This window comes from Equus przewalskii, chromosome 8, assembly GCF_037783145.1.
Source record: "Equus przewalskii isolate Varuska chromosome 8, EquPr2, whole genome shotgun sequence".
In the NCBI taxonomy this organism is placed as follows: Eukaryota; Metazoa; Chordata; class Mammalia; order Perissodactyla; family Equidae; genus Equus; species Equus przewalskii.
Genome location: NC_091838.1, coordinates 31,439,391 through 31,466,337, shown reverse-complemented (window position 1 = coordinate 31,466,337; position 26,947 = coordinate 31,439,391). Strand labels below are relative to the sequence as shown.

The following is a 26,947-nucleotide window of genomic DNA, read 5'->3' as shown; positions in this document are numbered from 1 at the left end:
CAGCAGTCAGGACACTTTACCTGAAATACAGTACATGATACTCCTGAGATTCCTGCCTACCAGCTGCTCAATTTTAAATAAAGACAATGATTAGGGGTTGGAAAACAGTTCTAAAAGCTTAAGTCTGGGATTGAATGCCGAAGCTAACTATCAGGGTCAGGGCTGAGAATAAGAAAAGATTACTACTACCTTCTGTTTCCACAATTGTAAGGAAGATAACCACTTTGAGTATATACATTCAAACACAGACTGTACACAAAGTTACAAACCCTGTACATCATAAACAGTAGTACAAACTCAGCTTACTTTTTAAAATAGAATTTTACAAAAAAAAATTACCTAAAATTAAGCCCACCATTGTACTTAAATATCCGGTTCCACTTCCCAGGTTAAGAAAAGACAATCCTGGTTGAAGTTTCAATGCTTCCATAACTTCAGAATAAATGCAAGGTGCTGACAAGTGTATGTTCCCATGCTTCCAGGCTAAATCTTTGTAAGCATTGTCTCGGTAACCTTCCAAATAGTAATCTCCGCGATCAATCGCTCTGAAGGCTTGCTCCACTCTTTCAGTGCGGATATACTGAGCTTCTTTTAAGTTATCAATTAAGTCATCATTATCTTCCCCAGCACTCACAGCTCCTCCCATGATAGTATTCAAATCAAATCATAAACTTTAAAATGTATTACAATTAGCAGAAATGGCTTCCAATAATGTAGTTTGGTTTGTTTTCCTTTTAATATTGCACTTGATTTCCAAAAATAAATTAATCCTGAAAGGGAAGAATAAAAATAAACAGGTTTAAATTAATGCTCAAAAGGAAAGTAATTCCAGTTTATTAAATATCTAATAGTCATTATAACTAACTACCATTTCTCAAGGACATATTCTGCTCCAAACATAATGTTAAGCTCCTTAAATGTATTATTTTATTTATTCTTATGACAATCACAAAAGGTAGCTTAAGCATGATCTCATCTGTACAAATGGGAAATCAGGGACACAGAAAAGTTAAGTCACCTCACACCGTGAGGGCCAACATGTTAGCTACTAGTCACACACGGCTACCTAGACTTAAATTAATTAAAATTAAATACAATATAAAATTCAGTCATACTAGCCACATTTCAAGTGCTTAATAGCTACATGTGGCCAATAGCTGTCATACTGGACAGTGCTGTCTAGAAAGTGACACTGCTGGGACACAGTCCCAGGTCTTTCAGACTCCAGACAACATGCCATTTAGTCATTAAGCCATGTGGTTGTCTTTAGAGTATGGTAAGCCTAGTTTAATATGCATAAATTACCTGATTGATGTAAAATCCACTAACAATTCCTAAATGTACCACATAAACTCAAAATGTTAACCCAAAGCATAATACATTACCCAAGTAATGAATACAAAATGTAAAAAAGAAAAACAGACTCATATGTTTAAAATGTGCGTGTGTGTACACACACACACACGTATGTATATATTAAGACTGTTTTGCCTGGTAAGCCTTGTGATAAATAAAGAGACGACAAATTTTATTAGCAACTTTAACAGTTTAAGCACTAGAACATATGTTATACACACAAACAATGAACTTCTTTAACAAATCAAACTCAGCATCTTTGGAAACCTAAGTCCAACTTGATAAACCAAGAATTTCAATACATAATACTGAATACAGAATTTAAGCTTTATTCAACTACAGTTAATAAGTAAATTCACATATCAATTAATTTCTGAATTAACAAATCAGGAGAACAAGAAAGCGAGAAATGAAATACCCAGAGCCGAAAACAAGAGTTATGACCGCGAACTCTGGCAAGGCTGCACCCTCAGTCTTGACTTTAGAGAAGAAAAGCAACTGGGGCCTCAAGCTTCCTCAGGGTCCTCAGACCCCTGGCACTGTATCGAGCTGCTCCAGCACTACTGGGGCAGCTTCCTCACCGGAGCCTGTCCCGCTGTCTGTGTGTGTCCCCTTTTGTCTTTTCCTATGATCTCCTTAAACTTCCAGAGTAGAGGAAATACTGTGAAGCCATCACACTCCTATTTAACTTATTCAAACTCACTTATACAAACCTTGCTGGCTCCAATGCCCCCCAGAACCCCAAAAAGAAATAATTTAAAAAGTACAAGGGCTTATAGCACCATTCTTCTGAATGAGTGTATTTGGAGATGTCAATCTGCTGTTTTTTCAACAGTTCTTAGTTTTAGCTTCCTTTTATAGCTCAAGAATCTTGACTTGCTGAGTGCACTTCCAGCATTTAAAGATTTTTTTTAAGGACATGGCCTCTAAACACAGGTTACCTTTTCTACCTGATACTCAAAGAGCGAATGTCTTCCCAAGATGAAAGAAAAAGTGGCTACATTAGATTGGGAGTCTCCAATGTGGCACCTGCCTGAGGACTTTATGAGTAATTCTGACTATGCACAAACATTTAACAAATGGCTCCTACGGGAAATGCCATAATTTACTAGTATGAAAAATTCTGTTTGGTTCTAGGGCTAAATAGGAACCCGACCCTTTCTCAGGTCCTTCTGAACTCTATCCTGTCAAAAGTAAACATGGCAAAACAAACAAACATATGTTGATTTTACCTCACAGATCACACTGCTGGTAAGAAAGGCAAGAGGAACCATGCAAACAAGAACTACTAACATTCAGACAGACACTGTATTAAATATTATCTATATATCATCTCATTAAAGATTACAATATGCCTATGAGGAAGGCATTCACAAGCCCACTTTCAAGTAAGAAACCATCCTGTAAAGGGATGGAGTATCATAATGCATGTATCTGTTGCTACAGAAGCCCAGACGAACCCCAAGAGGGCACTGGATCCAGGGATCAAGGAAAGCTTTCCTAAAGGCATGAATTGTGTAATACAGTTAAAAGAGTAAGGGAATTGTAAGCTGAGGAAACAGCTGGTATTAAAGCAAGGGAGCAGATGATACTTTTGAGAAACTGCATGCAGTTGGGTACTTTTCAGCACCATGAGACCTTTATTCTGTAGGCCAGTCATTTTTTTCTTTAGCCTGGACCCTTCTGAGAGTCTGATGATATTAATAGTCCCTCTCTCTACTTAAAAATGAACAAATCAGAAGTTTTGCATATAATTTCAGAAGGCTCTTGAGTTCCTAGAGACCCATGAGTCCACTCTAACTTAAGAACACCTACTAGAGGCAACAGAGTCAGTCACAGATACTAACAAGGGAGCGATAAATACATTTCCATTTTAGAAAATGCAGTGTAATCTGTGTTTCAGATCTACTGAAAGAGACCCGAGAGCAGGTCCGGAAAAAACATCACCTGGTCAACAAGCAGCACTGCAAAACTGTGAAACCAGATTTCCCAGACTTCTTTCTCTCTGGTCTGAGAGGAAAGAGACAGATCTGAAAAGAACGCTGTAAAGGTATTCAGGAAGGAGGTGGTCAGAAAATCGGTTTCCTGGAATAGGAGGGACAATCTGCTACAAAGCATGTTTCTATAACACAAACTAGGCCACACATTTAGTAAATAGGGTAATGATATGGAGATAATAAGGAAGCTGAGTGGTTCAGAATACATGTTCAAGTTTTGAAGAGACAGGAGGGTACAAGTTTCCACATATTAAAGAGACACCTTAGCAGTTTATGAAGATTTTAAGCAAAACACTGAAAATGCAGAGTACCTTCCCATAAGGCAGTAAGATGCTGGTATAGTGTCTTCAAGTGATCTGGGGAAGCTGTGAATACAGATGAAAAAATGCTAAGAATTGTTTTCTGAATTAAAACAACAGACTAACGAAGGCTATAACCAGATTCAGATTTTTTAAATTTTTATAAAAATGACATTCATATGCAAACAAAAAGATAACCATAAGCAAATTGTTTTCCAGGGCTTAAATCTCAAAGGAGGAAGATGAATCCTAGGGTTTAAGGCTATGAAGGACTGACTGACTAGGATGGTAGGTGCGAATCCCAGTAGAGATTTAGCTATGCTAGAAATTTTATTAGGATTGCTACTGTTTTTGTGGCAAACTTGTTACACAGTTGCATAAGTTTTGAACGGTATGCCTCAAGGCTATTTTTCCCACAAGCCCTGGTGTATTGCAAACATTAGGTGTTTTCAGATGTTATAGTAGAAAAACTCAGTACTTAACTTCTCAGATCCTTGAAAGGATCTTAGAGACCTTGGGGACCCCAAACCACATCTGGAGAACAGCTAGCATAAACAATTACAAAATGAGATGAGTAGAGCCATTGTAGAGCTATACAAAGGTGTTATGGGGCAGCTGGTCCAGACATGGTGGGGGTGGGGGTGGGGATGGAAGGATGGGAAGGTTTTCCTAGAGAAGATGAAGCCTTGGTAAGCACAGAAGGCAGAAGGAAGGAAAGATGTTCAGGGATGTAGAAAAGACAAGGAAACAATACAAGAAGGCACTGCAAAGAGAGTTTGTAGTGAGAGCTGAAGCAGAGGGATAGAATGTAGTGCTTCCAGAGGCTAGAAGAAAAAGAGGAGCCGGGTAAGCTCTCAGGCCACGCACACACTGATATTGGACCTCCTCCTGCAGACAACGGGAGCCAGAGAAGGCTTTTAGAGAGTGAGATGCATACTGTAAAACTAATTTAAAAAACCAAAACTACAAAAAAAAGGGAATATAATCACAATACATTATTTGGTCTGCAAGGTGACAATAGTGAAAACACAATTCCTGATTTAATTTGAATAGACTTTTAACCACAATGGGAGGATGAGATGAAAGACGTAAAAGAGGGTATGGAAGTTAACATGTCATCTATGATAACAGAAAGTAAATGCTGTCTAAAATTAATGAATAAAAAAGAGCAGTGGAAGCATCCTAGTTAGCAATGTGGAGGTAACTTCCCTACGAAATAGACAAATTCATTAAGTTTCTTCTGGAGTGTGAGCCCTCAGTGGAAATGAGTGAAGCCAAGAACTGCTACACTTTGTCTTCAAAGCTTCTGGTATCACTTGACTTTTCTAAACTGTGTATAAGCATTATTTGAACAAAACTGGCAAATAAAGGTAAAAATATATATATTTTTCTCTATATATATTTAGACCAGATGAAGTACAATAAAGACACACGGTGAATAATTTCCTAAGGAATAAAATACGTTTAACAAAAAATAGAGCAGAAAACTCAAGGAACAAAAAAGAGATCATAATACAAATAATTTACACTAAAGAGCTTCAAAGGTATGTCATTTTACCATATAAACTGTTCTGAGAAACAGGGTAGAAAACGAATTATTATAAATTACATTTTTAAAATATTCACTGATTTGATTATAAAAGTAATATGTGCATTTGTAGAAAAGTGAAAAAGTAAAAATTATTCATAATCCCAACATTCAAAGAGCCACTGTTATTATTTACTAAGCATCTATATGCTTGTTTTTTAACACAATATTGGTATTATACTGTATATATTATTTCAGACTTTCATTTATTACGTCTTAAGGATTTCTTCATGCCATCAAAAATTCTTCCAAAATCCAGAGGTGTGATGTGCCATCACATGGATGCACCGGGATTTAACCAGTCCCCTAACTAGTGGACAATGAGATTTTGAACTGATTATAATCAATGTACATATGAAGAGTTTTGCAAGTTAATATGTGCAGTGAATATTTGGATAATTCAACAATAGTTCCCTAACTTGAAATACACTTCATTTTTTATGAAAGTAAAGCAAATAGTATTTAAAAAGCCATCACAGCATTAGGTCATAGAACGCGTCTGCCATTTGTTAATTCTGAAATAATTCCACCTCAATCATAGAAAAGTGCTAAATACAAGTCAAGAGACCAAGGGCCTTGGTCCCATGATAACTTCGCTGTATGGCTCTGGGCAACTCTCTAGAACATTATTTCCTCATCTGTGAAATGAAGAAGCTAAATTCTATGATTCCTAAGGTTTCCCAGAGTTCTAATTTCCCTGCTATTTCAGCATCAGTCAATCCTGCATTTGAATATAGCTGAGTTTTAGTTATCTAGGAATGGCTGTCCATGCCTCATCATTTCTGTTAATTTGATCACAATTTTTTCTACCCAACTCTTGCCATTTTCTCTAATATAGAAAAGAAAAAAAAATTTTAGGAGTGTTCAAGTCCTGCATTAAACAACAAAAGCAAAATAAAGAATCTGAGAAAAAGAAGAAAAGGTAAAGGCAGAACAAGAAAACTGTCAGAATAGAATAAAAGACTAACAGTGTAACGGGTTGTGTCTTAAACAGTTTGAGAAGAAAGTCATCATATTTACTCATAGAACACAATTTCACTCCTTGGCATTTCCTCTCTAGTATGTGTGTTTGGAGTCAGGGTGGGTGGTGGGGAACAAACGGCATATTCACACAAGCTCACCTGAAATGATCTGCTAAGTGTTCCAAAAGTTGCTTGCTATTCTTTCAAAATTAGATGTGTGACCTTAATGCATTTGGTTTAGGGGAAGAACTACTGAATGACCAGTTCAATATTATGGTGTCTTTCAGGCAGCTTAGGGATGTTTTATGGAAGGTTAAAGACAAGTGAAAGGATGTGGGAAGCAAACAGATGGCAGACAGATGTCACAGAGTGGGAGGAGAACAGAATGAATACTAACTCACTTTCCTCCCCTCCTAGCAACCAGTAGCAAGCAGCCAATTGCTCCTTGCTGCTCCTTTCTTTGCAAAGGTGAGGACAAAACTCACCCAGCTTTGAGAGGAAGGAGACTAAGGATCCAAAGGAGGACACACTATTTGAGGGCATTAACAAAGGATCTTTCTTCCTCAAGCCCTCAAGGATCTTGTCATGGGAGTCATAGACCAAGGCTGTTTTCAACATGGAGGCAACTACAAAGGGAAAAAGTTTTTCCCAATGATGACAAATAGCTATGATGAAATATAAATACAGAATTATGAAAGAAAGAAAAACAAAGAATAGGCTAAGCTAAGGTTCATTACTCACATGCCAAAAGCTGCCAAGAACATCTAATTAACTCTACAACCAATGATAAATACAAACCTTAATTTTTGTTTTTTAGTGGTGACAACATACACATGCAATTTCCTCTGTACCTCCTACCTACCAGGCACTGGGCTCTATTTTCCACAATACCACTATGAAGAGGCACCAACCTCATTTTACTGAAAAGGAGACCAAAGTTCAGAGAGACCAAGAGACAAGCTTACAGTTCATGAGTAGCTGAGCCACAATTCAAATCCAGTCTGTCAAGCCATGAAAACCTCTTGAAACAACAATTTGCAGAGGCTCCTGATCCATAATTCAAAAGCACACTTTTCATTCTCTTAGGTGAAAAGACATTGAATTCAGATCTCTTTCCCTCTCTCTCAATCTCTCATTTCCTTTTTCCTCCCTCTTAGTATTCTTGGTTCCAAGGGAAGAATGAATAGGGAGAAATAAAGCGTCAGATGTCATTTAATGACTGTGCAGTCTCAGGCAAATTATTTAACCTGTGATCTTCAGTTTTCTTATCTATAAAACGGGAAACATAACATCATAAATTTGTGAGGAGTAAACAGTGCACTGCATACAAAGCTTCTAATATATAAATGTCCAATAAATACTTCACTCACTTTCACTTCTGTAACAAAGAAAGCATATCTGAAACTTTCATTTTTAAATACAAAAGACGAAAAAAAGGAAAACAAAACAGTGCCAGTTCTGAAATCTAGTGAAGTTACCGCCTCCTTAAGACAGAACTATAAATGTAAATCCTGAAGTTAGAAGTATCAAGAAGAAAAGCTAAGAACAGTGTACACAGAAGCAAAAGGAAGAATATACACATTCACACATAAGCTGACTGAAAGAGAGAGGTTAATGTGAGAAAAAGAGCAGCGCCTTTTGTCACACTCCAGGCCATAAAGTGGGCTGAGGGCTAGATTAGAACCAGTTGCCCTTCCACGCTCACTCCATTTCACAGAAAAAGAAGTGAGTCCTAGGAGTTGCCTTGTCTAAGATCACCCAAGTTAGAAAGAAATCTAACTTTTGCAAGTCGTTATATAATACTCTTAGACAGGAAAAAATCTATTCGAACATCAGAACATACGAATATAAGGCCAAAAAGACTTCATTTACTCCTCTGTTTAGATTTCTTTAAACCAAGTGAGCATAATGCTTCCTTTAAAAAGAATTAAAGTCTTTCCAATTTCACTTTAATATTTTAATTATTTATAGTTAAGTAAATAATATTACTGAAACGACTTTGGACAGCTTGTTGAAGACTGTAAGGAAAAAATACTGAAAATTAAACTATTTCAGGAAAAAGACAATAAAAGTCAGTTAAAAAAATCACTGTTTTCCTACTTGACTTTTATTTTTATTCTCGCTAAGCTATAAGCTATTCACTTTCTTCGCAGGAAAGTTCATAAATTATCATCAACTCCATAAAAATTACATAATAATGTATTAAATATATCTAGACTGAACCTACACAGATTATGGTAGGATTTACATCAGGCAACAGGATTTACATCAGTCAACAGGATTTACATCAACAGGAATATAACTTAATTTTATTTTACTCATTTGCTACCCATAGAAGGATCATCTGCAGAATAGATATCAGTATATCAAATTATAACTTCATTAATGTACAATTGAAATTTCACAAGATTGTAACCTATCAATAACTCAATAAAAAAAAAAATTGTGGGGCCGGCCCGGTGGCGCAGCGGTTAAGTTCGCACGTTCCGCTTCTCGGCGGCCCGGGGTTCGCTGGTTCGGATCCCGGGTGCGGACATGGCACTGCTTGGCAGCCATGCTGTGGTAGGCGTCCCACGTATAAACTAGAGGAAGATGGGCACGGATGTTAGCTCAGAGCCAGGCTTCCTCAGCAAAAAGAGGAGGACTGACAGTAGTTAGCTGTGGGCTAATTTTCCTCCAAAACAAACAAACAAACAAACAAACAAAAAATTGAAAAAGAAAATTATAACTTCATATCAAGTTGTATATTCATTATGAGTCATATTCTAACAGAAAGAGCTATTTTCAACATGGGCAAAAATTATACTTAAATAAAAAATCCTTCATACAGTATGGGTTCCAGTTGGAACCGTAATTCTACAACTTCCTAGCTATGTGACCTCAGGAAACATAATTCACCTCTCTAGCCCTCAGCTGCTACATGGTAAAAACAATATTACTAACAACAATTACCTTACAGGACTAGTGTGAGAAAGTATGAGGCAATATATGTAAACTACCGCTAATAGTCCCTGACACATACCAAGTGCCTAGGTGTTACCTGTTTCTATTATTCAATATAGACCTACTTAATCCGATCACAAAAAGCATGTTCCTATTTCAAGAAATATTTACCGAATGCATAAAAATCAGTATCTAGTAAAAATATATAATACATATAAAATATTTTGCATTTCAAGTGCCAATTTTCAATGAGATCTCAACAGCTCTATGGTGTTTCTGAGGGAAAATAAAGCATGGAAAGATTGGGGAAAGACCTTGGGGATATACCCTGTGATGCTGGATGGAATTGGAGGAAACAGTGTGAACTCACGATATGAGTAAAAAAATATATATATACACACACACACAAATACATATACACCTAAGCACACATATATATAACAGAAAGCTATAGAAAACACACATATACATGCATACTTTTCCCTGGTAACGAAGGCCTAAAACATTGATCATTCAAAAAAAAAACTTGTTGGAAAAGGTATAGGAAAATACATTTTGCATTTTCATTTCTTAATACATTTTCCTATCTATTAATAATAATGTCCCCACTCCCCATACTGAAGACACTAGAGTAGCAATTCTTCCATCTTTAGTGGGGACTCTGTCATCTCAATTGCAGTTTTCTGTTTCCCAACTCCTACCATCATCCTGGGCATCTTCAACAACTATTCAAGCTGCAAAGGTAACAACCACCTTATACTTTGAGGACCTACTCATCCACTGTCCAAACTCTGAATCCTATTTTATTCTATAGTCACATCTTATCTCATTTGCTCATTCTTTGTCTATCACTACATTTAATCTTCAGTGTCACCAGTCCTCTAGCAAACTTTTTCTGTAAAAGGCCAGAGGGTAAATATTTCAGGATTTGCGGGTCAAAGTTTCTATCACAAATACTGAACTCTGTGCTTGCAGAGCAAAAGCAGCCACAAACAACATGTAAATGGAAGAGTATGGTTTGTTCAAAAATTTTTTATTTATGGACACTGAAACTTGAATTACATATAATTTTTACATCATAATATACTACTCTTAATTTTTTTCAACCATTTAAAAATGCAAACATCATTCTTAGTTTGTAGGCTATACAAAAACAGGCAGCATGCCAGGTTCAGCCCACTGGTCATAATTTGCTGACACCTAGCAATATCACTTTCTTCCCAAAGCAAATAGGTTCCATGAACATGGCTTCACTTTAGCTTTAACTTTCCGCCTCACTCCTCTTGCAAACTCCTGATCTTGGACCAATCCAATTCTTCTCAGTGGAGTTTTTACACTGTGGAGTGTTACTAAAGAAAGAAATCCACTACTTGGATTACTACCACCAAAGATTCACATTCCTCAATCTCAACTGGATTTTCAATAGCACCCAGCAATACCTCTGTGTCTTCCTTGACCTGTGGCTCCCATTCCTCACAGCAAACTCACTACCACTGCCACTATCCCCTCAAGACGGATCTTCCTCATTCAACAAATAGTTATACTTCATCTTCCACAGAAAAATAGGTCATGGGACAAATGCCTCAACCTCCCAGACTGTCACCCTTACCCCACCTGACCTGACAACAGTATTACAAATACAGCTGCAGTTGTATATGCATCCACAGATAGAGTGTAATGAGTTCAACCCTTGTTTGGAACTCAACAACCTGATTTTGTCTATCTTATTATTAAAATTTAAGTACCTTACTAAATAACTACTACATTTATTAGATGCCTAGCACTCAACCCAATATTTCACAATTCTCTCTCAACCATTCTAGGAGAGGAATCCCACCCGCCTCCTTCTAAAAATCTTCTGTAGGTCCACCCCAGAACCCTTAGGTGCCTTTGTTAGTCAGCTCAGGCTGCCATAACAGAACACTATAGACTGGATTGGGTGGCTTAAACAACAGAAATTAATTTTCTCACAGTACAGGATGCTAGAAATCCAAGATCAAGGTGCCAGCATGGTCAGTTTCTAGTGAGGATTCACTTCCTGCTTTCTCACTGTGTCCTCACATGGCCTTTCCTTGGTGGGTGTGCGAAGAGAGAGAGAATGAACTCTCTGGTTTCTCTTACAAAGACACTAATCCTATAGGATCAGAGTCCCACTCTTTTGTCCTCACTTTACTTCCTTAGACGTCCCACCTCCAAATACAGCTACATTGGGGATTAGGACTTCAACATATAAATTTTGCAGGGACACATTCAGTCAACAATGCCTTTCTCCAAAGCTTTCAGAACACCTTGACTACATCCCTGCATCACCTCTCCACAAGGGGATTATCCTGTTTCCCACCCACTTGACTGTGGCCCCTTCCAGGGAAGGCTCTACATGCTAGTCATCTGTTTATTTCTAGCACTTAGCAGAGGGCCTAATATCCAGGAAGCAATCAGTAAATGATGAAAAAGAGACTAAACAAATGAATAAAATACCTTTGCCACGACATTCACTTAATAAAAATGAAAAAGTGAGACTAATACTTGAGTTACACAGACCCCACAGTCTGATCTGCCTTTAAGATTAGTCTGCCTTATACAACAAAGAAGAGATAATTCAAGACCCCTGCTAATGAATAATTTAGTTCAATTCTCCAATTATTTAAGATATGGAAAGAACAGCAGCCATATCCTATGCACTAGACAAGTTATATACTCCAATCCATATGAATATAGCCTGCTTTGAGGTATATTTCAAGGCAGAAGAGACAAAAGTGTTAAACAGCGTACAATTAGTTGGTGATACAATATCAAAAAAAAAAAAAAAAAAACCGCAGGGAAAATGTTCCAGAAGTTCAAAATAAAAGCAAATCAACAAGGAATGTAATAGCGAGAGACTGGTAAACCTGTGATACCCAAAGTATTATCATAAAGTATTTAAACCTACAAGTAATTTTCAACAGTTTGAATTAATGATACTATAGGTAAGTTGGGGAGCAGAGAAGACTACAGTAGACGTGCCAGAGTCCCCAGTAAAGGTAGAAGAGATGACACTTCAGTGTCTTCAGGATGTGAAATAGATTAATAGGAAAATATGCAGACACACCCAAAGAAAGAGAGACACACAAACACACGAGGAGGAAAGAAATTCAACAGATTTTCTTCTGAATTATTAATGTAATATTAAACTACAGAAGAACAAACAATTTAAACAGTTTTTCAAATACTGTAAGTGTATATGGAGGTACACAAAAGCTGATAAAATGCTCAAGAGATTTAAAAAATGGGTTCAGAAAATTAACCTGAAAGCAACATAGGCATGTATACTACATTTTCTAATTCTGTATAGCTGAAGTACTATGGCAATAGCGACAAAACGAGGGCTAGTCAAAAAGAAACTATTGTTGACATCTGAAATCTCATTCTAGAACTTTAAATTTAAAAGTTTGTATCCATGACAGCAAAGGCATAATTCATATAGTTTCCTGTGCCTTATAAACCCAAACAAAATACAACACTTTCATATTTGTGAGAAGCAAGAAAAATAATCAGTAAAACTGTAAAGAAGAAAACTCTAAAATTATCTAGTGCACCCTGCCATGAAAAGGGCAAAACTACTTCAAAGTTATACTGACAGAATTCATGGCTCTGGCATCTTGGTTGAGTTTCTTTCCAAAACAACATAAAATAAAAGCTCAAAAGGAGACACCTTTTCTAAGATAAAATGTCTTTGCTGTTTTTAAAACAACAACAAAACCCTTATATTTAAAATAAACCAGAAGTGTAGTGTAGCTCCTAAAGCTGTAGATAGAGCCACTAACCTGAGTCAGTATAGTAAAAAGAAAGGAGCAGTGCTCAAATATTTGGTCCAAGGACTATGACTCCATCTTGACATTTAAATGTGAGAGAATACAGGAAACTGGCAAGAAATAGCCAAGATCAGCTGACTGGGTAGAAAATACAAAAGTAGAAACTGGTCTCTAAGTCAAAAGGAGTCTAGCATCATTTTCACTAGAAGAAAAGTTTCTATATGGCAAAGGAAGCAAAAGCAAGGGAGATATGTTTTAAGAAAAGCAAAGAGCAACAGTACGTTGCTCTGATTCCACCAGAGATTAAGTACACATCAAAAATATTCCACTTCTAGAGAGTAAAAAATGGTGGTTACCAGGGGACGGGGATGGTGGTGGGGGAAGATTAATGTTGTTAAAGGATACAAACTTCCAACAAGTAGTAAATAAGCCAGAGAGATCTAATGCACGGTACAATGAATACAGACAATAACACTGTACTGTAATTATATACTGTAATAAATATCACTACAAAGACAATATTACAATATATAAATGTATCAAAGTAACACAACGTATACCTTAAATTTATAAGGTCAAAATATTCAATTAAAAAAAAGAAAAAAAAATATTCTACTTCCTGTATCATTCTAACTGATGGGTAATGTTCCGCCAGAGCTCGTGTAGATGGCCAGAGAGAAACTGCAGGAGGAAAGGGCTTTTGCTTCCCCATCACCTGCCCTACTTGGCAGACCTCTACAGTGGCTAAGGGTTCTCCAGCATCAGCCTCCTGCAGTGGTGAATAGCCAGTCTTCCCCCAGCTCCCTCCCTTGGTCAGTGTGTAGAAGAGAGCCTCCAGTGAAACACCTCTCTGTTAACATCTTTCCCTGGTACCCTAGAGAGATTTCTTGCAAATTCCATCAAGGACGCACCACAGCAACTTCCCTGGCATCCCATGAATCACACACCCTCTCAACCAGGTCCGGATCTCAGCCCTAGGTGGGCCTCTTCCTTGGGTGATCAACATAGCCCAAGGGTTAGTGGCTGCTCCTTTTATCTACTCCTATACTCTAGAGCTCTCTTTACTTACTAGCCAACCCCATTATATTTAATAATTCTTTACATTAAACTTTCCCTGTTCAAATTACTGTGTGGTTTCTCTTTCCTGCTTCGGCTAGACTGATATAATCCCAAAACCCAGAGAGACTACACTCAGGTCAATCTGAAAATGAAGGACAAGCAATTACGCAATCATATGAACTGAGAATACAATAGATCCTGATACTTTGCCAGCCTCAACATCCACAATCCCTTGGATTTGACTTAAATTGCTATATCCTGCAAACATTAACCCTTTCCTTTTTCCTCCTCTCCAAAGCCCCAGTACCTAGCTGTATATTCTAGTGCTAAGTCCTTCTAGTTCTTCTATGTGAGCCACCACCACAGCAATGGCTACTGACAGACAAGTGGTGTGGTTCCACGCCTGGAACCACACCTGGGCCACCAAGGGAGAGTGTTCCAAACTTTAAGTACTAGGCCATCAGGGCCAGGTCAACATTCCCCTTCTTTTCTAACTTGTAAGTATTTGGGTGTGTTTTATCTTATTTTCTTGGCAAATTGTTAAACACTTGTCGCCAGCTTTTCTGTGCTATGAGAAGTGTCCATCCTGACCACAGCAGAAAGTTAGACAGCCAACAGTGACTAAGAGTACTGAGGACAGTAGCTGTCAACTCTGCCATCTTAAGTTCCTGCTCAAGAAATCCACCAGAGTCTAACTTTCAGACAGGAGGATGTCTTAGTGGCCTCATCTACTAGCAGTCTAGAAGTCAGCTTAAGCATGAGCTTGTTAACTGAAGTACATGATCTTTCTGATGCCCTTCTTTCCCCTCTACAGACTTCAATGATTATTAGCACACCTGGAAAAGACAAAATAAAACCATTGAAAAACTCATTAAATTTCATGTAGGCATGGTAGGCAGGCTAAAAATAGAAATCCACAAAGGAATAAAGGAACAGAGAAATAGCAAAGACAAATTCTTTAAACAAATGCCAAAGATAATAGTAAAAGGTTACTTCTTCTTGTTAGTGACATTTCAAATTGAAAGAAGCAAAGACCACCAAAAATATTTATTGGAAAAAACAGTCCCAGAGTTGTAGGAACACAGAGGGAAAACTAAATATATAAACAGGCACTAAATGTGTTATATCACACATTTAGCAGAAAATGATTTTGGAAGAAAGTGACAGTAAATGACACTAAATAAGCCACACATTCTTTGCTACTGTACTAAAAATGCAATGCACAGAACAGCAAAGAGTGGTAAATGCGAGAAAGACAGCCTTATGTCTCTATAAACATTTGTTTTATTTTTATGCATGTTGGTTGGGAAAGTATGTGTTTTAGAGGAACAAAAATACTCCCAAAGATAGTAATTTTTAGTAATCTGTTTTATCCAACTACCTTACTGTAATTTCCCCAAACATTTTTTACAGCTGGTGAGCCTAGTGTGGAAATTCATTTTTGTGTTTTTACAGTGAATGCACAGGGATAATCTTTCTTTCTTTCTGAGAACAAAGGGTAGGTAGAACTTCTTCAAGTACAAGACTCTTGCCCAAACTGGAAAGACTCCACGTAGCAAATTCACAAGGACTCCCAGCTTCTGTCTGTCAGAAAAGCAATTTAAATAGCTGTTAATTTTGTCCCCGCCTTCCTCTAACATACTGCCTCAGAGATTTAAGGGCAGGGATGTATTTCCTCCTTCTCCTGCTCTGCTGATTCAAAATTACCCTCGTCTTCAGCACAAATTTTCCAGTGCAGTTAATAAGTTTCCAGATTAATTTCACAGGGGAGGGAGTTCCCACCATCACTTCAAATTTACTATGTCTGAAACCAAAACCTTCTACATGGCCCTTCACCTTTCCAACTAGCTACTCTCTTCAATTATTCCCATTCCTCTTAGTGAAAATCCCGTTCTGTCACTATCCTTATCAATTTTAGCAGGATTACTGTAACTAACTTTACATCCATGGTTCTCCCAACTTGAATAGCATCTTATATACCATTTTAATTCACCTGCCCAATATACGACTTTTATCATTAAAGAAAAGAAGAAGCTCCAGAAATGCAGAAGTGCCTGCAGGATGCTGCAAAAATTAAAGGAAATCCCACCTAGCAGGATTCAAGGCTACCTCCATTTAAACCAGTAGCACTAGTTTTATCAGTTTTGTAAATATCATCTTAATGTTTTGTTGGGGGAAAGGGTTGCTCAGCAGTCACTTACCTAAGGAATCAAATGGTCACAATATACTTACCTGTATTAGTTTTCTATCATTGACGTAACAAATTATCAGAATCATAATGGCTTAAAACCACGCAAGTTCACTGTATTACAGTTCTGAAGGTCAAAAGTCTGACACAGGTCTCACTGGGCTAAGATCAAGACGTAAGCAAAGTTTCTTTCTAGCTCTACGGAGGTTTGTTCTCTTGCATTTTCGAGCATCTAGTGTCCGTCTGCTTTCCTTGGCTCATGACCCTTTCCGCCATCTTCAAAGCTAGCAATGGCTGGCTGAGTCCTTCTCACTCTGCCTCCTTCTTCTGCACTTAAGGATCCTGTGTTTACACTGGGATCATTGGGTAATCCAAGATAGTCCTCCCAACTTAAAGTCAGCTGATCAGCAACCTTAATTCCCCTCTGTCATATAAGGTAACATATTCACAGGTTCTGGAGGTTAAAACATGAACATCTTTTTGGGGGGGGTGCAGGTCATTATTTGCCTATTACACTACCCAAACTTTACTTGCCCTCTACTCTCCAGCAGAACATTACTCCACAGGGAATCAAACAAATCCAACTTAAATGTGCACATCTGCAGCCCAAATCCATCCCCGTCTCTCTCAGTTCTCAGCCAAAATACAGGAAAGGAAATAAGAGATCACAAGGATAATCAGTGGCAAGAGATATGTTCTTATTCTTTGAAAGACCGTGAAATTAATTTTCTCTTATATATAATGTATGGTCACATTCTTAAGACAGCCCAAAGCCCTCCTATTGAAACAACACTAACTATACCATAGGCTAGCTATACAATAACTTTATGAAAACCCTGCAACTCAATTTGAAGTATCAACTGGAAACACTGCAACAAATAACCCTTTTTTGGTTTAGTTACTATTAAACCATGTAATCATTTTTTCTTACAAAAGAAAACATATGCCCAGTCCTAACCCTTGAACACAGTATCACAAAAGTTTCCAGCATTTTTAATATCTTACACCATTGAGAAAAACTGTGCCTACAGAAATTTTAAGCTTAAGCCCTTGCTTGGGGCTCAGTTTTGCTTAATTCCTGACCTTACTCTCAGGATAGTGGAAAGCTACTATACAGATTCATCCTGAGTGCTCACAAAAACTCAGTTCAGCATGAGTAAGACCCTGTAGAAGATGGTCCACACCTTTTCTTAGCTGTTGATACACACCACGGTATTTGTAGCAGATTCAAAACTGTCCAAACTTTAATGTAGTATGATTCTAAGTTGGCTTCAAGAGGGAACACCCTTTTAAAAATAGACTACCCTGCAAGTAAATGCTTTTTGTGTATCACTAAAAATGAATGGGAAGATACACCAGCCAAAAGAATATGAACACATTTAGGAGGACTTGATTTTAATAACACAACAGAAGGCACTAAAGGATATAAGAGGAAGGAAGCTGACATTGAACTATATAAACAAGCAAACATATTTTCGAAGGTCTGAACTCCTGGCCTTTACCTTAAAACACCATTAACCTTACCACTAGCCATTAACCTTACTATAAACTATACTTCAGTTTTAAGAATTAAATGAAATAATGTACATATTTAAATTTAGCAAAATGTTTACCTAGCACTATTGAGGTTAAAAAGAATTAACACTACAGATAACTGAAAGAAATCTCTTCAAGTTTCAAAGATTGAAAACAAATTAACGAAAGTCTTTCTATGGTGTATCAGTTCTACAATCTCAGAGAATACCTAGCATAATTTGACCATTTCTTGGTGGCTCCAAATCATTATGAGGAACATTAATGATAATGGTAAGTCAGGAATACCTCTGGGGCTAAAGGTGCAGTACTTCACAATTTAGAACTCTTGTCTTCCTCTTTCACTGCAGTAATTTCTCATTCCTTATTGTGTGACCAGAAGATTGAAATCTGCTTCATTTTACACACAACTATGTTGGGCTTCATGTAGCTCCACAGCCTGTCCTTGACTGCACAGCAATCACTGTCCTTGTTATTCCTAGGCTTTGTTTTTTGTTTGTTTTTTATTCCTGGCTCCATGCCTACAATATCGATGGTGAGCTTGCTCTCAAGTTTGGCCTCTAGTTAAACAGATACTACTGCTGGGTTAGATCCCTCACTCTCTGCCAAGTGTTGGCTGATCTCATATCTTTGAAAAGCAGTATGACTCATAAAATATTATTATCTTTATCACTAGTGCAACTATCATTAGTCGAGCACTTACTGCACATAAAGCTTTGTCCTGTTTTAAGAACATCAACTCATTTAATCTTAACAAAGCTATGTGTAATGGTATCATTTTCAAGGGAGGGAAAGCAAGGAATGGGATTAAGTAAACTGCTTTAGAGGCAGAACTGGGGTTAAGTTCTAGGTCTTACGTGGTTAAGGACCAAATCCTATGTCCTTAAACACTGTAGATCATCATTTTACAAAAAACAAAGCAAATTCAGGAAAAGACAGTAATTAAAATTAGTTCATGCATCTATAAAAGCAGAATAATGATACCCACCTGCCTCTGACAAAACTGTTGAGAAGAGTAAATAAATGTAAAGATAATGTGAAAATGTTAAAGCACCAAAGAGATTAGTGTCTTGTATTACACAATTTCCAGGAAGCACCATTCTCACAATAACAGTGTGATTTTTCCTGAAGCAGTACAGGGAATGTCAATAATATTACATTCTACATGAAGAGTGCTTCCTGGAGCTGTGCACTGCAGATGTCCATACGTATATGTGTGTATACGTATGTATGTGGATACGTATATCCACATATATATAAACTTTATTAATTAGTGTGAACTGCATTTTATTGTTACCTGGGTGCAATAAACCAGTGATTACAAAAATTGACAGTGATAGCTGAACAAGTCCTTAACAAGAAAAAGAAAGCTTATATAAAGCTTTTTTAACATGAACAATGACATAGCTCAATTACTTTAAGTCCATGGTTATCTCCCTCCCTTTCCTTTAGAACCGAATCAATTTCATGAATGGTTACAGTACACAGATAGTTACATAAATCACTGTAGAAAAACCTCAATTTTTCTTTTTCCATTTCTAATTTCTCTGGTTCATTAAAGAATAAAGGTTCAACCACTCTATTTGCAGGAGAAAAAGTCAAGTCCATTAAAACAGTTTAGAAGAATCTGAAGTAATCGTTTTAGGATGAGATTTATAATATATGTTAAGTCACTATAGGCCACTGCCAGGCTCTCCCTTGAAACTAAAATTATAGTGACTATCTTCATGTGTTCCAAAATTTGCTCTTATACTTGAGTATCAAGGTGACCAAGAATTTAAAACTCTACTCTAGGCATTAAGAGACTACAATGAAAACATGATTACTGAGAGCACCAGGATTATAGGAGTCACAGGGATAAAATAGACCATCCTTCTAAATACCGTAAAACAAAGATAGTTTTCTGTTTATTTTTTGAGCTATGGCATTTCTAAATATTTCTTTCTAATAAACTTAAGGTCCAGTATTTTAAAGATGGAGTACAAAAATAAGACACAAAGTCAGAATAAAAGCTCTGAACTATTAATCTAGGAGCAGTCATAGAGGTGCACTCACTGATCCATCCACCCGCACACTTGTGGCTTCCATCACCAACAGCTAAACCACCAAGTGCTCGGTACATGAGCACAAATCACCTGACATGCTAAGTCAGGCCCTAACACAGACTTGGTCACCTAACAAGGTATCCAGGTCAAAGAAAACTCAAGCACTCACATTTTCCATGACTGCATTACCAAATCTATTTGCCTTATATGGCAGCAGGATTTATAAAGGTAGGCTTTTCTTAATGAGTTGGTGTTCTCATTAACACAGAAGTCTCTCACAATCAACTAGAGGATACACCACCCCTGGGTGATAACATTCTTCATGATGTTTCCTCTTTATCCATATTTTCTAGTCTTTCTACGATGAATTCTTACTACTATTACACAAGGGAAAAGAGCAAAAACAAATGACATTTTATGTATTATTTCTACAATGACTAGTAGGGTGTAAGTGACCAAAAAAGAATTATAGGTGTTGAGAAACGACTCCATGCAAATGAATCACTGTTAAAAAAGTCTAACCCATATGGACTTAGGGAGCATATAGAGTACCATCATAAAAAGAAATGACATATCTATCAAACATCTAAAAACTAATTTTTTGATGCCTATCAGGAAAACCCCCAAATCCTGTATTTAGGACAGAATGACTGGAAAATGACAAAGAAAAGATAATACATTAAAATTCAGTAAGCCAATATTACTACTTAAAAAAAAAAAGCACAGCTTGGGAAACCTCAAATGACTTGTTAGGAGTAACCTGATAGACCAGTTACAGAACCTAAGTAGCTATTACACTTTGCACAATAATACTCTGTATTTATAGTACTCTAGCTCTGAAGAAATCAAAGAGCACTCACTATTTATCTTGTATTATCCCACCATCACCTTATTCACCTATTATTCCATATGACTTTGACTTTTATCATTCTTACCATTTAGTTGTTATTCAATAGGATTCTGATATTCTTATGATACATAAATATGCTATTTTTGTTTATACATAAAAGTCTGAAGGGATTCACAACACACTATTAAAAAACTATTACCAAGCAACCAATGAGGAACAGATGTGGGTGAGAGAGGTTTGCTGAAGGAGAAATTTATTTAACTTCATTTATTTCAGTAGTCTAAATCTTATCTTCAATCACACAATAATAAAAAAAATTAGTAACACATAAGATATATTACATTGCAGGTCATGACATTTCCTTCGAGATGATACACAGGGATTAGTTCATCCCCTCAACAGATTTCCTATGCTAAATATACTATTAAAGACCAAAGTTCCAGAGTTTCCAGATATCAAGTATCATTTCTACACAGCGAACTTCCAAACACACTCAGTGCTAACCCCTACCCAGAGCAGACAACTGGTCATAGACGCTGCTACCAATCACCACTACCAACCCTACGCTTCCAATTCAGTTGTCAACTATGGATTCTAAGTAAGCATCTTCGCATGATTTCCATCCTTCTCTCTGTTTACTTACCCATTAATCATCAGGCCAGAAAAGGAAGCCATTTCATTCCCCACCAAGAAACATCCATTTCAGTTTTCAGATTTTATTTTCCCTTACAGGGAAAGATCTATTTTTTATTTCTCTTCCCTCAAAGTGTAGCCTCAATGGATAAAATAGTAAAAAATGGAAACAATCTAAACGCCCATCAGTCAGGAACATGGTTAAATAAACTATATACAATCTATGTCTGTAGCTATATGTAGCAGACACTTTGAGGCTGCAAAAGAGTTTTTGAAAAGAACAAAGTTCTTTATCTACCGATATGGAACATTAGAGATATAATAAGTGAAAAATTGTTCACAGTGCACCTCATCTTTATATAAGTGGAAAGAGTACTGTATCTATTCATATTTACTTGCATCCAAATAAACTGCTTCTTTTATATCATTCCATGAATGAGGAGCTACCTCCCGCTGGGGAAAGTGGAAGGCTGAGGAGGAGACATTTTCAGTTTATAAAACTTTTTGTACCACTTAAAATTTGAACCAAGTGACTGACTATATTACCTATTTTTAAAATCAGTAAATTATTTTAAACTTGCTTAAAACTTCTGTCTTCAGAGTACTTGTGATTACTTTAATACTTTATAAAGTTGAGAGCAGGCAGACTGACAAACTGATTAGTTTGAAAATTAATCTCACTCCTCTGTAATCACGCATTTAGCACTCCAGAAAGAAATCTTAAATGTTTCACCCTATCACCATCACCAAGATATCTTACATTCCCAATTCCTAACAGCAAAGATTATACTTTTCCTTAATAAAGCAAGAATTAATTTTTAAGTGGCTAAACTTTTATACAATATAGGATGCAAAGGCAGATATAAGACAAATATAAAATTGTAATCTCTGCATGGTAACCATTAACCTTGATAAATTCAAATACGTCTGAAATTTTCATAAATTTTTAAGGAAGCAAAGAGTTATATATAATCTGTGTGAGGGCGTTTCAGCTGGTCATACAGCTGGAACTTCCTGATATCACCAAGAGGAATAAAACGACCCTGAATTATAGGCACAGTTTTATTCTCTCTTTCATATCCATATAAGCAGAGAAGAAACTGTGAGGCCAGGGAGTTTATGACAATACTATAGTTGATTTGAAAATGTGTTTAATTCAACAGCATGAAAAAGAATTCAAATGTCAAACCACAAATTTTAGGAATTTTTATATATAATAACTCAGACATATGCATATAGAAAAAGACGAGTGAACTTTTTAAAATAAACAATTTATAATTACATAGTAATCGATCCAAAAATAAAGAACTCATTTGATAGCCTACAACAAGAAAATCTGGTTTTCTTACATACACACACAGAATTTAAAACTCCAATAAACTATTTTGTGTATCATTCAGCAACTAAAATCAAGTATTATTTAACACCATTAAAGGTGCAGGTGACAAGTGATCATTTTCGTATTTGTTCACACATATTTCCTGAGCATCCATTGAGAGATAAAAGGAACAGCAAGACATGCTTTCTGCATTAAAGGATTTTATAATCCAATTACAACCATTAAGAGTACTCAAAAACAAATTCAGAGTAGAAAGTTATCAAGAGGTTAAACAACCAAACGAATGAGAGGAGACCTCACTACCATACAGACAGGGAAGGGGCTTTAGGGAAATAAGGTGTATGAGCTAGCCTTTTCCTTAGAGGATTTCAAAAGGCAGGGATGGGAAAGGGAGAAAATTCCGAGAGGAAATGCATGAGAAACCAAAAAGTTCCTTTCTTTTTGGAAGAGAAAGAATGTAAACTTAAGTTGGAATAAAACAAGAAATAAATTTGAAAAGGAACACTGGAGCCAAATAACGCAGCTTTGAAAGGCAACACTGAGGAATAAGGACTTTATTCCAGAGTTGATCAGGAGCCACTCAGTGGAGGCACAGTGGTCAAGAACACAGTTGTGGAAGAAAGACAGGCTTAGGATTCAAATTCCAGTTCCTCTACTTAGTAGCAACTCCTTCACGCCCAGGAAGTCTCAATTTCTTCACCTATAAAGTGAGATATTAATATCTACAACATAAAACTATTATGAAGACCAAATGACAACAAAGGATCCAGCACAGCGGCTGACATAAGTAACAAGAAGTGTTTTGGGTTTTTTTGTTTGTTTCTGACAGGCAGGGAAAATGACGTGATCAGGGCTGCACTTGGGACAATTAATTTGATAGCAGCATGCAAGATGAATGGCAAAACCTAGAGATTAGGTACGTCTCCTGTTAACGGCAGTTGAGGCAAAGGGATTAAAAGTACTTCATTGCTGGGAAAATGGAAAAGAGGCAGGAGAATCAGGCACCACAATGCAATAAAACGGCAAAGAAATTCTTTCTGAGAGAAAAGGGGAGAGTGAAGAATCAAAGGTGACCTTTGATTCTGAGCCTAGATGACAAAGACAACATTAAGATCATTAATGTAAACAAGGAAATGAGAGAAGAAAACTACATTTGCAAAGGAAACAGTTTAATTTTGATTCAAGATAAAATGACAGCCGCTTCAAGAGTTTTATCAAAGAGAACAACAAGAAAAGGGAAGTCTGAAACTTAGGAAAGAAAATGAGGCTGGAATTGGGGCCTCAGCAATAAGGAAGGAATAAACAGTGGAAAGCATGGGTTTGTGTGAGATTAGAAAGGAGAAAATACAGGTTTAAAAGCGAAGATCACAACTCAATCAAAGAGAACACCTGTATTTAAGAAGTGAGATGAGAAAATAAACAAAGGGCACAAGAAGGACAAGTGTGAGGTACCGGCTTGTAGAAGTAAGAGAGAAGACAGGACTTCACAGCACTTCATATTCCACAGCTCTTCATATGCTCACTGCAACTTTAGATTATAAACGGAGCTGATTTATGATATTATGATTATAGGTACTTAAGAGCCTGCAAGTTACTGAAAAGTGTTAATTATTGCAACTCAACCCCCAGCAGGACACAGCTAATACAAGATAATTATTATAATTAGGTATTTTTTCAGTATCTCAAAGCTCAAAGAACTATAACTTTTAAGTTCTCATACTCCTTGACACTCATCCACACAATTGACTCTACTGATTACCCACTCTTTGAGGAAACCCCTTTTCCCTTTGTCTACTTCAACCGCCAATTCTCATGATTTCTCCCTCTATTCTGGCTTCTCTTTCAACTTAACAAGTTTCTCCCTAGAAATCGAATTATCAGGGAATAGGTCCTTTAATGCAATTCCACAATAGCTGTTTTATACTGTTAGTTTTTAAACCCCAACTAGATTTTAAACTCTAGATCATACATGATGCTTCTCTTGTTATCATTCACAGAACTTAAATAGTTTATTGATTTCTGACTACTCATGAATATATGTCCCCTAAAGGATCTTCAGGCTAAACTGGAAAATGAATTTTCTATTTCTTCCTATCAGCCATAAAATCTCTCTTATTAATTTTTGAAAATATACACACAGCATTGGATTCCTCGCCCTCCGACAGTTGAAAGTCAATAGATCTCAACATATTCTAAACACATCTACCTGATGCTGAACATTTTTGTGTCCCACAACTATAAAACTCACTCAGATCCAGTGTTAGTTGTCCAAGAGATAATCGAAGGCCAATATGCCATTTAGATGTGAATCCAATTACCATCCTTAATAACTGCCAAAAATAAAAGCTCAAATATTCGCCTATATGTGAGTTTCTTCTCAAATACATAGTACAATTGATCATACTTTACTAACTTCAGTATTTGCCACATTTCTTTAAACTACATAACTGTCACATCTGCTGGAAAACTGAAACAGGTTAATATACCATAATATTATGCCACATACTCTATTGTCTGTCATGATGCATGGTTTTTTTTGAGGAAGATTAGCCCTGAGCTAACATCTGCTGCCAATTCTCCTCTGTTTTGCTGAGGAAGACTGGCCCTACGCTAATATCCGTGCCCATTTCCTCTATTTTACACGTGTAAAGTCTACCACAGCATAGCTTGATAAGCAGCATGTAGGTCCGCACCCAGGATCTGAACTGGCAGACCCCAGGCTGCTGAAGCAGAATGTGCGAACTTAACCGCTGCGCCACCAGGCCAGCCTCTATGCATTTTTAAGAGTCTAAAAAATACCAAAAATGAAATAGGCAAATTACAATCTTTTTAAAGCCCTCTTTGTACTCCTTTCATCTAATTAGTTTACAAAGAGCGCAATTAGGTTCATAAAAATAATGTTAAATGAAATGAGATTATCCATCCAAGTTTACAAGGAATAAAAGCACCTGTAACAGCTACAATTTACCAAGATATCCAAATTTGCCATGGCATCAAGTAGAGTGACTAAATCAACACAATCCCCCATCTTCTTGGTTAATGGCATCAGTTTAAGGAATTTAATATTTTGATAATACATCACCAGAAACCTCATCTAAAAAGACACCATTACAGGGGGCCGGCCCAGTGGTTAAGTTTGTGTGAGCTGCTTCGGCAGCCAGGGGTTCTCTGGACTGGATCCTGGCCGTGCACCTACACACTACTCATCAAGCCATGCTGTGGCAGCATCCTACACAAACGAACTACAATGACTTACAACAAGGATATACAATTATGTACTGGGGCTTTGGGGAGGGGTGAAAAAAAAAATAAAGAGGAATATGGGCAACAGTTGTTAGCCCCGGGCCAATCTTCAAAAACAAAAAAAAAGCAGGTCACCAAACATCAAAAAAAAAGATACCATTACAATTTCACACTATTTATGCTTTAGATTATTTTTCAGTGCATATGATATATCCACGTCTCTATTTTGTAAGGAACATTTCCAAGCTAAAAAAGAGAAGGAAACTCTAAGATCAATAGTTTTGTAAGGCAATTTTCATTAATGGGAGGCAGCACGGGAGAGCAAAAAACAGGTTCTTAGATTAACTATGCCTGAATCTAAGGTAGTCACCACCACTAAAAACGCAATGTGATCTTGAGCAGTTTAGTTAATCTCTCAGAGCCTCTGTTTATTAATCTAGAGAACGGGGAAAACGCCACCTATGCTGTTGTGAGAAATACATAACAAACGGCATGTAATTATCAGCAACGATAAATAAAATGCCATGGATGTTTTTGATTCCTTTTAAACACAGTTCCCCAAATAGGAAATGCTACACAATTGAGCCTAAGATTTCAGGCCATACATGTTTAGAACTAGACTGCTCTTTGTGATGATCTTACTCAGTTATATGTTTTCCCCGGAGGCTAGCACAAAGATGAACACACAGTACATTTTTAATAAATACAAGTCAGTGATTAAGTCAACAAAGCCTCCAGCTCTTCTGCACACAGAAATACAAAACCTGAGAGAGATTTCCTAGCTTTCTATCTTGTTTAATAGTAAGCAATGTAGTATCATCCTTCCACTTATGGTTTACTTCCTACGGTTCACTACCAAAATATTTAATCCCTGGCTGTTTTTTGGGTTGTGGGTTTTTTTTTCCACCTGTCTAAAATACAAACTTCTGAGCCACTGGCTCTTCTTCACACACAGTTCACGTTTAAGGAACTGAATTTGTTTTCAATCAACCGTTTAGAATTTAAATTTACTTTGAAAAATGCACTTAAAAAAACAGAAAGTAAACTATTTTCGTAACCTGCTTTATGAAGTCATCCAAGCCTTCGTGTAAGCTACGATTAAGCACTGTGTAAACATATTA

The 26,947-nt window shown here is 36.9% G+C and overlaps 1 protein-coding gene across 8 annotated transcripts in view; it reads right to left on the bottom strand.

The window, feature by feature from the left end:
- Window positions 1-26,947, bottom strand: part of PCMTD1 (protein-L-isoaspartate (D-aspartate) O-methyltransferase domain containing 1) — a 66,460-nt gene that overhangs the window by 37,699 nt on the left and 1,814 nt on the right. For 3 of the 8 annotated variants that reach the window (XM_008515484.2, XM_070630613.1, XM_070630612.1), the window contains exon 2: window positions 340-770. The exons of 3 other annotated variants lie outside the window; for them this stretch is intronic. In XM_008515484.2, the coding sequence (XP_008513706.1) occupies window positions 340-646 (307 nt within the window). In that variant the 5' untranslated portion in view covers window positions 647-770. Of the gene's footprint in view, window positions 1-339; window positions 771-3,664; window positions 3,719-26,947 lie in introns of all 8 variants that reach the window. 2 more of the 8 variants (XM_008515483.2, XM_070630614.1) reach the window with 1 other exon arrangement.